The following is a 12,617-nucleotide window of genomic DNA, read 5'->3' as shown; positions in this document are numbered from 1 at the left end:
GCTCTTCTGAGTGTTCTAGGCTCATCTCACGGCCAGCAAGCCTGGCCCAACTCACAGTGACCCTACAGGACAGGGCAGACCTTCCGCTGTGGGAGTCCCAGGCTTTAGGGGAGTACAGAGTCCCGTCTTTCTCCTGAGCAGCGGCTGGTAGTCTCAAATTGCTGACTTTGAGGTGGCCACCCAGTGTGTAGCCCACTATACCACCAGGATCCTCTCGGGGCTCACAACTCACTTATTTCCTTACTTTTTCCAAGAAAAGGTCGGCCAAAACGTGGTCATTGCTCTGCCTTGTGAGACAGACATAGGTTGGTAGGTGCGAGTCTGAATACTTTGGGTCCAGTTTAAAAGGTGCACACCCCTTGCACTTGTGTCAGGGCCCTAATCGCAGGTGATCCCACCTTGGAACGCTGAGGGGAAACTGGCTGAGACTAGTCTAACAGTGTTCAACCTGGCACCTGGACAGAGCACTGAGGCGTGTGGTAGCTGCACCTGAGCGTCAGGCCGTGAGCGGTGACCCGCTGTGCCTCTCTGCTGATGGATTTGAACTATGATCATGCTTTGCTCTGTCTTCAGTATATTTTACTGACACCCTGGAGATCACGGTTGTTAACACCTGAGAAACAAGCAAGTTGATAGGCACAGCCACCCTGTTGTTGGAGAGTGATTCTGCGAGGAAGGACTTGCATGTGGTCCCTAATGGTCTTCTCACCAATACATGGTTCAGGGGTCTGAGGAACTAGCCCATTCCCTCCTTGAGTTCTATGCCTCTGTGTTAATGCCTATAGGGGGATGCTTGCTTCCACAAATCTAGTGTTCTTGTGACTGAAAACAGAGCATAAGCCCTTCCTGGGAAAACCATAGATGTAATCGTTTCCATTTGAATATGGAAGATTGTCTTCAATACTGTGATGCCAACCAGCAGACAGGAAAATTATTTTGACGACAGCGTCTCATAGTAATATCTGTAATATTTTTTAAGCAGCGGTAGTCTGTTGTTTAATAGATGTCTAGCAGTCAGATACAGAACCCTTAGGGGGCATAGTAGGTTACGTGTTGAGCTGCTGCCAACTGCAAGGTCAACGGTTCAAACCAACCAGTCGCCGCCCAGGAGAAAAATGAGGCTTTCCACTCCCATAAGATGTTACAGTCACGAAGCCCAAAGGGGCTGCTCTCCCCTGTCCTGCAGGCTGGCGCGTGCCGGCCTCCACTCAGTGGCGGTGAGGTGAGGTTGGTTTGGTTTGGGGGTGATCAGACAAAGACTTTAAGTTAATTCTTTGGGTGCCTCTGCGTTTTATTTCGGGACTGGTAGCATAAAATTAAATAAGCTGCTTGTCTCTCAGGTTGGAAAGAGGCCGCCGATTTCCAAAATGTTCCTTTCTTTCCTGAAGAGTTGCATCTCGGCAAGGCCCTCACTTACACACAGGAAAAAGGAAGGTTGGCTTAAATTGATGTTTCACTATCTGTTACGGGCCTGCCAGGTTTTCTGCCCTCTGAAGGAAGAGCCCCCTCTCTCATGCACACATTTGGTCGATCAAGTCCCTCTCCTCATCCGTTATAAAAGCGTCCAAATGCAGAAAGCTCTTTCATGTATTTCCAGCACCCTGGAGGCCTGTTTATGCATTTGGATCTATCCAAGCAATCTCTGAGTCAGCAATATTTTTCCCTTAATTTTTTTTTATAAACAACTCAATAACCCATCTCACCACGGTTGATCAGATGGGTCATGTAGTCAATACAAATTCCGTCACTAGGTCCCCAAACCCTTCCGTAATAAGATTGCAAGTTGCACGGGACAGACAAGCAGGAACTAGGGATTTTCAAGGCTTGCTTAGCTACCGGTCAGCAGACAACTCTCTCTAGGGACTGCTCCCCAGACGGTTCACGTCCTCACCACAGCTCTTACCTTCTTGAAGGCAGCGCGCTCCTTAGCCCAAGCCACAAAAACTTAAGTCATTATCAGAATGCCCATAGTGTCTTCCTTAAAAAAGAGAAAGAAAATATGGAGGCGTATTGCTGCCCGGGAATCAATAACCCCATCAAAAAGATGAAAACCCATGCTTCATTATCCACCAAGGTGCCAGGCTTAACAAGGTGACTCTAGTCTCATGTGGGTTCTCAGCATGGCTCCAAGGTGCATAACATTTGCTTCTCCTATCGATTGGCTCCCATGCTGCGTCCTCTCTAAATGTCCAGGAAAACAAAACAAAACACACTGGTTCTTTTTTATCATAGACTTAATCTATGAGACTTAGAAAGTCCATTCGTGGACACACACACACACACACACACACACACACACACACACACCAGGCTTTACAACGTTGACTGGTGTGCTGAGAGTGATGTTTCTGTTCTCCCGGCCAGTTTGGAAGTTTCCTGAACACGTGCACAGAGGAACTTGCCCAACTGCCTAATGAAGTCTGAGTGGCGTGGCGTTGATACGCTGGCCAGCTGTTCAAGAGCCCCATGAAAACTGTGTGAGGGGAGCCCTTGCCGGCTGGAAGCGGTGGGCTTTGCTGGAGAGATGTGTGAAGTGTGTTGCCAAGTGGCAAAGAGCAGGGTGATCTCCTTTTCTGGCCCCGGAAGCTGGCCGGTCAGTGTGTCCTGGCATGGGAAGAAGCGGAAAGGCTGGAGCATGTGGGAAGTCTAAGGAAGGGAGCCCAAAAATGTCCCATCTGTCGAAACTGCTTTTTAGCGGAAGCAATGGCCTTTAACCCCTCCAATCCTACTCCAGCCTTAAGGGAAATTAGTCTAATGGCTTTTATTGATAGCAATCTCGACTGAACCATGGTCCATGCTGCAAACAGAATATGCAAAGTGATCAGCCTGGGAGGTGAATTCCCTCTGACCTCCGAGGAAGGTGGTCTTAGTTGAGGATGGCTTTGTATGCAGAAGAGCCAGAGACAGAGTGTTTCTGGGAATGGTAACTAAACCATCGTTAGAGTGTATCACAGTAGAACCCCGGACCTCGACGCTAATCCGCTCTAGAAGGCGCATTGACATGCAGTGCAGTTTAGTTCTGAATCATTTTCCCATGAGAAATAACTGAGAACGGATTAATCTGTTCTCAACCACCAAGTTTTACCCTAACCTTGCCTTTTTATACAAAACATTATTCAGAAATTCAAAGTAAATAAGTTCAGAGTTAAATAAGAAACACAACATTAAAAACGTTTTTAACAGCTACAGTATGGCCCATCAACCTTGAGATTGATGAGGATCTGGATCTGTGGACACTGATGTGGAGAGGAGGTATGGAAAGAGAGTCATTGTTTGGAAGGCGAATCCCCTTCCATAAAATCATTTGGTAGCTGCTTATCAGGAGTTTTGGGTTTTTTACCCCTTCTTTACCTTTTTTCTCTAGGACCTGTCTGGCTTTCTCTTTAAAAAAAAATCTAATGTGTTCTGGTGTTGACATTTCCTTAACTGTTTTCTAAAAGAGTTTACTAAATTATCATCAACAATATCGATAATACAGTTAAGTAGTTCCTTCTCGTAATGATTCTTTTTTTAAAAACTCTTGTGTTTTTTTAATCTAAAAACAGTACAAAAAGCCAGAAAAACTTAGAAAATTACAGTAAAACACTTGGAATCCAGCTGCAAAAGGTTTAAACAAGGCGAACTAACAAGACCAACCAATGCCGAGGACCTAATCAAGAACTGCTTTTGTTTACAAAAATCACATGCATCGGGCCAGATTCGATGTTTTGTTCGAGCTCTGATGCAAAATTTTCTTGACATTTCGCATCGAAATCTGATTATGTCTAGTCCTGATGCGGTCGAGGGCCGGGGTTCTATCGTATACAGAAAAGTAAACTATAAAAATGCGCGTACTGCATGGCGCCAACTTCGCTGTGCGTTCACATGGAAAGAAAAGGTTATCGGTGATCACCTCTGGACAGTGGGCACTGCTGGCTTTCATTGGTGGTTGTCTGTATTTTCCAGTTTTTCTGCAGCCATCCTAATAATAGTAACAGAACAAAAGGCCCCTTGCCAGTCAAGTCCCTGTGACTCAGAGGCAGCCCTGCGGGACTGAGTGGTGCTGCCCCAGAGGGTTCCCCAGGCTGTAAATCTTCACAGAAGCATCTTTCTCCCAGGGAGCAGCTGGTGGGTTCAAACCGCTGACCATTTGGTTGGCAGCCAAGCACTTACCGACTCCGCCGCCCTCGCCACCAAGGCTCCTTTTAAAACAGTAATTCTCATGAAAGACGCATGCTCAGAGTAGATGTTTTGTTCCGAAGGGGTCTTCCTTATGGAGAAGACTGAGTGACTCGTGTCCTTTCCTCCCCGCAGGCGCCCCCCAAGACATCGCGGTCGCGAGAAACCAGGCCGCCGCCCTCCAGAGCATGCGGACTTCGCGGTTGATGGCACAGAACGCAAGCATGCTGGGCATGGCGCCCGCACAGAACCCGGGGGCGATGGCCACGGCAGCAGCCCAGACAGAGATGGGGCTGGCCGCTTACAGCAGCACGCCGGGCAGCCAGCCAGGAATGTACAACATGAGCACAGGAATGGCTCCGATGTTGCAGCACCCAAACCAAACTGGCTTGAGCATCACCCACAGCCAGGCCCAGGGGCCCAGGCAGCCCGCCTCGGGGCCGGGGGTCGCCATGGTGAGTGGTTTTGGTCAGAGCATGCTGGTGAACGCGGGCATGGCCCAGCCACACCCACAGATGAAAGGGCCGGTGAGCCAGGCCTTGGCAAGGCCCCAAGGCCCTCCCAGGCTTCAGAGCCTCGTGGGAACGGCCCAGCAAGCAGCACATGGCTGGCAGCAGAGGAGCTTGCAGACGATGCCTGGGAGGACTAGTGGAGAGCTGGGACCCTTCAACAATGGCGCCAGCTACCCGCTTCCAGCTGGGCAGCCGAGACTGACCAAGCAACACTTCCCCCAGGGCCTCAGCCAGGCCGTGGTGGACTCCAACACCGGCGCAGTGAGACCCCTCAACCCGGCTGCCATGGGGCGGCAGATGATGCCCACGCTCCCAGGGCAGCAAGGCGCCGGCCAGGCGAGACCAATGGTCATGTCCAGTATAAGCCAGGGCGTCCCCGGCATGCCGGGCTTCAGCCAGCCCCCTGCCCAGCAGCAGCAGATGCCCAGTGGCGGCTTTGCGCCAGGCACACCAAGCCAGGCCTATGACCGGAACCCCCCGCAGGACATGTCCTACAACTATGGCGAGGGCGCCGGGGCCTCCTTCCCCGGCCTCCCGGACAGTGCTGACCTGGTGGACTCCATTATCAAAGGTGGGCCAGGCGATGAGTGGATGCAGGAGCTGGACGAATTATTCGGAAACCCCTAGTTGGGGGTGGGGGACAGCCCCACCCCCACCCCCACCGTGAACCACGACTCTAGTGGTTACCATTTTTCAAAGTGAAAAGAAAAATTAAAAAAACAGGATGTTGACCTATCCGTGTTTTTTTTTTTTTTAAACCCACATAAACTGAGCAAAACTGCAAGTGGCCGGCAACGGGAAGCCCCCAGTGGTGATGAGCTTTGCCAGTGGGCCTCAAACCACCGGATTTTCACACCACAGTCAAGATGCTATGCAGACTTCCAATGGAAGGAGGGGCAGTGGGGACACTGAGGGACAGCTGGGGAGACTGAGCCCCAGTCCCCACCCCAGCAGCCCCTGGAATCACCTGGCCCAGCAAGAGCTGCTCAAGTCAAGAGGGACTGTTGGCCCAAGTGAGGCATCAGCCAGCCCCTCTGCCCCTGGCCAGGTGGGACGCACCACAGACGAGGCCTGGAGCCAGGGAGTCACCTGCAGAAGCCAGGGAGACACTCTACTGGGTGATGGCCCAGGCCGAGAGTGCACTCGGATGGAAAGAGAGGCAAGGCTTCAAGACAAGACAGGCCCCGGTGTTTGAAGGGTATGCAAGCCCCAGGGTAGCATCAAAGGAATCGGACAAAGGATTCCTGCCCGCCTCCTGCCCAGGATGACCCTCGGGAACTGTCGAGACCTGGCTCTCAGCTGTCTCCTGAGGATGGCCACCTGAGCCTGAAGGAGTGTCCACCCGCCGTCCTGGCCAGAGAGGGTAGCCCTCTGATGGTGACCAGCCATGGCCACCACTCCAGGCAGAGGGACTGGAGCCCCAGCAGGCTGGGTCCGGCCACACAGCCACAGTAAAGCTGTGGGCAGGGTGGAGAGGCCACAGAGGGACTCCGTGTTTGGCCCTGTCCATGTTCTCCTGCCCCTGCCCCAGCCTGCTGTCAGCCCGCCTCCCGGAGGACTGAAGGAGAAATGGAGTTTCGTCTCTCAGGAGCCTGGACTGAGTCCAAGCACAGGCGAGGAGACTTCAGACAATGCCTGCACCACAAAGGAGACACTGGAGTTTTCTTTCTCTGAGATGTGGAGAGTCGATGGCACTTGCTCCGCCCAGAACTGAGGGCAGCAACTGGGGGGCGGGTTCCCGAAGACCCGATCCTGTCAAGGCAGGCCTGACTCCTGGCAAGAGCGAGCCTCTGAAATCAGCCTTTGTTTACCTAATCCCTACTCACCCAAAAGACGGCTACAAAACCCCGGGGTATTAGGAGCTTTAATAATAATAATAATAAAGAAAATTAAAAACAATTTTTTTAATCCATTGCTACTATACCTGACAGATTTGGATGATCAAAGGGAGATGGTTACGGTCCCTGACACATGGGCAAAGTCAGCCACTTCAAAAGCTCTCTGCCACCATTCTTTGTCCTTCCCTCCCCCTCCCCTAAGTGGAGTCTCTCAGGAGGAGTCCCCACCCCCTCCCAGCTTCCACACCGTAGGCTTATTTCGTCCCTTGATGCCTACCCCCCCCCCGTCCCCTGTTCATAACTATCTTCATAAATGGGAGCAGCATGGAGTTTAGGCTGTCACCCCTCCCTCGGTGTTCTAAATGCTGGTTCCCTCCTGTGCCACTTCCCCCACCCCCCAGCCACAGCTGAGCCTCCGGGCTGCACTGGCTTGTCCTGGGGGAGCAGCTGGGGATGCAAGGTTGACTGGCATGCCAGGGCACAGGCGGGCCGAGCTCACCTTGGACTTGTTCACAGAGAGCAGGGGACACACGTGGGTGGCCAGGACCCAGGCAAGGTGACGGTGAACTTCCTGGATCACCGTGAGGGCCACAGCCAGGGAAACACTGAGTTGGAAAAAGATGGGAGGGGGGACAAATAAATAAATCTAAAAAGTAAAAGTAAATGAACAAGAAGACGCAGAATACATAATTGCCTTTTTCTGAGAGGCACATGAAATAAATGTATAAGCAATGATGAGAAACTGGAGGGCTGGGGGAGCAAGTGGGGGCACCTGGATCTTTGAAAAGAGCTCTCTCCAAATGCTCACTTCCGGGACCAACTCATAGAGAGGTAGATTTTAATAACGTCATTTCGTTTTTGTTTTTACGAAGGTGCTGATGTATATGTAATGTCTAAAAAAAAGGTTATTTGTAAATAAGTTTTTACAATACTGCAGATATCACTGGGTCTACTATCTGTAAAATATATATACATATAAATATATATATATACTGTTTGTTTAAAATAGAGTATTTTTATTTCATTCCTTAACTCATCCTCACAGCAGTGGTACCATGCTTCAGAGGACATCTCCTTGCTAATTTGTACTGTGTGACCCGATGGCAACCTGCTCCATTTTATTCAGATTTTTCTAGTGTTCTGTTCTCACTTTGTACATTGAGCATCGCTTCTCTCCTTTGGAGAAATGTACAGAACTCGGAAATGTGGGAATGAAGTGAGGCGGACATACCACTTTGAAAGGAAAGAGCAAAAAAGCAAATAAAAGATCATTAATCTGAATCAACTCAAAGTATCAGACCGTCCCTGGGGCTGTACCTTCCTCAAGCAGGCACACACGTTAGTCCTGGGGGTGAGCTCAGGACCTGCAGTTCCCGTATTCCAGCGTCGTGAGAAACCTACACCACCACACAACACAGACGCTCCAAACTTGCCACGGCGTGCCGAGAGTGTGGCGGAGGGAAGGGAGGAAGATCGACCCTGAAAAGCCTTGACAAAAACAACCCACTACTGTTGAGTTGAAATCAGCTTGCGATGACGCCGTGCGTTAGGGAGTAGAGCCGAGGGCAACCATAGGGTTTTCTTGGCGGTAATCTTTCATGGAAGCGGACTGCCAGGCCTCTCTTCCTTGGAACCAGTGGCTGGGTTCAAAGTGCCAACCTTTGCATTAGTAGCCCACACAAACGTTGGCGTCCCCGGGGTGGCGTTGGGGGTGGAGGCTCAAGGCTGAAAGGAGCATCCTGAAGTCCATTTGTAGATTCAGTACAATAACAATTTCTAACGGGTTCATACACAGACTTGAGGAAATTGAGAGTAAAAGGTTTGTGGGGAGGGGGAATATCAAGGACTACATGGGGGGTGGTCCTAGGAGGGTCTGGCCCCCTCTAGTGGACACTGTCAGTAAGCCCATCTCCCCATGCTGTGCACTTGCCATCTGACGGCCTGTACAGGGAGCTCCCTTTGGAGGGCTGCTCTTGACCGCTGTCATGTTTCTGTACCACCCAAAAAAGGTGAGCAAACTTAGAAGTTCACATCTCTCCAGATTGCCCTTCTCAATGCCTCCTGGCGAGGACTGTGAGAGCCCAGGTCACTTCCCTGGACACACCCCAGGATGTTAACTTTACTCCAGAGCCTTCCTGCAGGATCGCTGAACTTTAACTGGAAACTGCGCCCTTGCTGAGTGCTTGGCCCTTCTCTGTCCTGCTTCCCCCGCTCCTTTTGCATGTTCTCCTCTTGGGGCCCATCCTTGATCCATTGCATACATAGGGATCCACTTGTCCAGGTCTGCATTTAGGAGATGTAGCCTAAGACTCCCCAGCAAACTTTAGGAAGCAGGGTAAAGCAACAAGTGTTAAAACTGTCTGGGCCTTAGAGAAAAGACGGCCACCAGAATAGAACAGAAGCATCGGCAAAAGAGGACCCTAATGAAGGTGAGTTGTAATAAATACAAGCCAAGAAGGCAAAAATGAGTTGGATTGTGGAAGCTGAGGTCAGCCCTGTCCGTGGTGGGCCGTGGTTGCAGACTGGCTGGTCAATGATCCCATAGAGCGAGCAAGTTACACCAGACTAGCTTTGTAGCCTCTGCCGGGTCATGCAGGCCAGGGCAGAGGCTACTAAGGAGGAGCATGGAACTTGGAGAAGTACGGCCTATACCCAGTCCTGATTCGGGTATGTTATTCTCTAAATGGGTTTGCTAGATGGCGGCAACACCGTTTCCATTTAAAATCGGTTTCTTTCGTGTGCTCTTACCGTTCTCAAAAGCCGCCAGCGTGGTCAGTGTGTGGTGGAGGAGAGAGAGGGAGAAAATACACCTCTCTAGGAAGCCATTACTGGCCTTTCACAGGGCGTCTGCCCCAGCACAAAAGAGGCACTTCATGGTTGATAGATGAAGAAAGAAGGTCGCAGTCCAGGCCATTTGGATTCAGAGCCACCCGCTGTGTGTTCGAGTCTGACGGTGCCACACAGTTTCCGATGGCTGCTTTGTAGACATAGATCCCCAGGCCTTTCTTCTGAGGCACCTGGGCGTGGCCTTGGATGCCCCACCTTTTGGTTAGCACCTGAGCATAGCTGATACCATCCAGGGACCCCTGTAGGTGGATTAATACGCATTCAAAAGCATTATGTGGGCTGTTTCTGCCTTGGTCTTTTCCCTCCAGAACGCCCCAATCAAGCCAAACCCACTACCACGGAGCCAGTTCCCACTCATAGTGACCTGATCGGAGAAAACCGACCTGCCCTTGGGGCTTGGGAGATGGCAAGTCCTCCAGGAGGCAGACTGCCCCATGTGTCTCCTGAAGAGCAGCTGGGGGATTTGAACTAACAACTGGGCAGTCACTATACCACCAGGGTTCCTCCTAACCCCCCAGTCCCCTGCTAGAGGAAAACCAACCCAAAGTCAATGCCATCAAGTAGTGTCAAATTGTAGTGACCTTATAGGACAGTGTAGAACCGACCCTGCAGGTTTCCAAGACTCTAACGCTACAGTTGTAGAACGCCTCACTGGTTTCCCTCAGAGTGGCTGGTTTCACACTGCCGACCTTGTGCTTAGCAGACCGATGCACAACCACTCCAGCACTAGGGAAAGTGGACGAGAGAAATAAAATGTCTGAAGGGAGCAGGCTCTGATTCATTAAGGGCCAATGCGCATGTTGTTGCTGTCGACTTCATTGCCACTCATAGGACCCCTGTGGCAGAGAAGACGTGCCTCACAGGGCAGTCTAGACCTTGAGCCTCACCGGAGCAGATTGCCAACCCTTCCCACAGTGCCACAGGAAAGATGTGACCCAAGCTTCCCCGTTGTGCCCACACGGCCTCTCCTATGTGGGTAAGCAGTCCTATGTCTTCCCCCCCCACCCCCACCCTCTTTTTCACTCTTAAGTTTTCTCTTATTTGGTCATTGGGGGAATCTGAACTCCTGTCTCCAGGCCCAGGTTCAGTAGTTCTCTGTAACATTTAGCACTGCTATTTGAAATGCAAAACTTCACTGTGGAAAAACTGCTGCTAAAATGCCTTTCCTTTTCAGTTTCCTTACGCGCGCGCGCGCACACGCACACTCACACAAAAGAGAACCCCAATAGCTTCTTGAAGATGCCCGCATCAGATTCAAGGTTGCCTGGTTTTCTTTGGAAAAATACACAGAGGGATGTTTCTCTGATGTTAAAATGTGTGAACCCCAACCCCCTCCAAACACATTGATCTGACTCAAAGCAAGAAGCCCCGGTGGGGTTTCTGAGACTAAACCTTTACAGCAGTAGGCAACCTCAACTTTCTCCCATACCTGCTGGTAAGTTGGGGCCCTGGCCCGAGCAATTAGCAGCCCAGTGCTGACCCTGCAGTGCCACCAGGGAACCTCAAAATGTGGTGCGGACACTCACAATTCCTTTTCTCCAAGGTCCTTGAAGACTAGCTGGTGGGATCATTCTCATTAGACAAGGAACACAGGAAAGGAGAGTTCCCTCTGCTCTGCCAGAGATCATGTGTCCTGTGCACCAAGCCTCCCCCCGCCCCCACCCCCGCCCCCGCCCCCAGTGCACAGAATGGACAGGAGAGCCCAGCCCAGCTGCTGGGGCCTCACCCTGCTCCCTTTCCCCAAAGCTTAACCACTTAGTGAGCCCTGGTCTCTGGGTGGCTCTTTGAAAATGATGTCTATTTCCTCTTCCTCCTGCTGCTCCTCTTCCTGTGCCTGCCCTGCTCCTGCTCCTGCTCCTCCTCCTTTTGCTCCTGCTCCTCCACCCCCTCCTGCTCCTCCACCCCCTCCTGCTCCTGCTCCTGCTTCTCCTGCTCATCCTCCTCCTCCTCCTTTTGCTCCTGCTCCTCCTCCTGCTCCTCCTGCTGCTGTTCTGCTTCCACCTCCTCCTGATGCTCTGTTCCTCCTCCTCCTCCTCCTATTCCTGCCTCTCATGCTCCTGCTCCCTCCTCCACCACCTCCTCTCCCTCCTCCTTCTGTTCCTGCCTATCCTGCTCCTCCTCCCTCCTCCACCACCCCCTCCACCTCCTCCTGCTTCTCCTGCTCCTCCTCCTCCTCCTTTTGCTCCTGCTCCTCCACCTCCTCCTGCTTCTGCTTCTGCTCCTCCTCCTGCTGCTGTTCCTGCTCCCTCCTCCTCCTCCTCCTGATGCTCCTGTTCCTCCTCCTCCTGCTCCTATTACTGCTCCCTCCTCCTCCTGTTCCTGCTTCTCCTTCTCCTGCTCCCTCCTCCACCTCCTCCTCCTGCTCCTCCGCTTCCTGCTCCTCCCCCTTCTCTTCCTGCTTCTCCTCCTCCTCTTCCTGCTCCTCCTCCTCCTCTTCCTGAACCTGCTCGTGTTCCTCCTGCTGCTCCTGCTCCTGATCCGTCCCTTTCGCTCTCCTTTGCCATCTTCATTTTCATAAAGTACATTTTCACCGCACCTTTTCTGTGTTCTTTTAGCTGATGACTCTCTTCTCTGGCTACACAGCCTGGCTACTTCAGTCGATTACTTTCCTACAAGTAATGAAGAGGGGATGGCAGCTCATCCTCATTTGTCTGGAACTTTCCTTCAAGGGAGGCCAAACCAAAGACCAAACTCACAGCCTTTGAGGCTAGTCCGGCTCCTCACGACCGTACAGGACAGGGTAGAACTGCCCCTGTGGGTTTCCAAGACTGTAACTCTCTAGGGAGTAGAAAGCCTCAACTTCTCCCTCTGAGAAGCTGGTGGTTTCACACTGCTGATATGAAGGTGCGCAACCCAACATGTAACCACCGCCCCAGGGATCCTCCTTCAAGGGAGTGCTTGGTGGGGCCCACGGAGCTGTGCTCCACGGTCAAGTCACCTGACTCCGATACAAGCAGTCACAACCTTAGGATGCTCCTGGAGTCAGGGCAGAGATGTGTCTCCCCTGAAGAAGACTCGGCTCTTCAACAATTAAGCAGGATGTGTATTGTCTTTACAAAGTCATTTCAAGGAGGTGGGGGCAGGGGGGATAAGATTTTTATTGTTTTTAAAATAACTAGTTGATACTGTGTTGTCTTTAGGGCAAAAACAACTGCTACAACGTGCTAGAGGAAGGGGAGGGGAAGCCTTTGAAGTGCTCCTTCAGTGTCTCGGCAATGTGGAAGTGCAGACATTCATCCAGAAAGCGGTTTGCAAAGACCCC

The 12,617-nt window shown here is 51.6% G+C and overlaps 2 protein-coding genes across 2 annotated transcripts in view; one reads left to right on the top strand and one right to left on the bottom strand.

Moving 5' to 3' along the window:
- Nucleotides 1-6,146, top strand: part of MAML3 (mastermind like transcriptional coactivator 3) — a 504,620-nt gene extending 498,474 nt beyond the window's left edge. Inside the window, exon 5 of the mRNA XM_045293557.1 lies at nt 4,294-6,146. Within this exon, the coding sequence (XP_045149492.1) occupies nt 4,294-5,297 (1,004 nt within the window). The 3' untranslated portion in view covers nt 5,298-6,146. The remainder of the gene's footprint in view (nt 1-4,293) is intronic.
- Nucleotides 6,147-12,433: 6,287 nt separating this feature from the next.
- Nucleotides 12,434-12,617, bottom strand: part of MGST2 (microsomal glutathione S-transferase 2) — a 13,233-nt gene continuing 13,049 nt past the window's right edge. The window contains exon 5 of the mRNA XM_045293548.1: nt 12,434-12,615. Coding sequence (XP_045149483.1) covers nt 12,510-12,615 — 106 coding nt within the window. The 3' untranslated portion in view covers nt 12,434-12,509. The remainder of the gene's footprint in view (nt 12,616-12,617) is intronic.

This window comes from Echinops telfairi, unplaced genomic scaffold (assembly GCF_000313985.2).
Source record: "Echinops telfairi isolate 266 unplaced genomic scaffold, ASM31398v2 ScPeMD7_2186;HRSCAF=2738, whole genome shotgun sequence".
NCBI classification, from domain to species: domain Eukaryota; kingdom Metazoa; phylum Chordata; class Mammalia; order Afrosoricida; family Tenrecidae; genus Echinops; species Echinops telfairi.
This window is presented reverse-complemented; position numbering and strand designations above follow the sequence as displayed.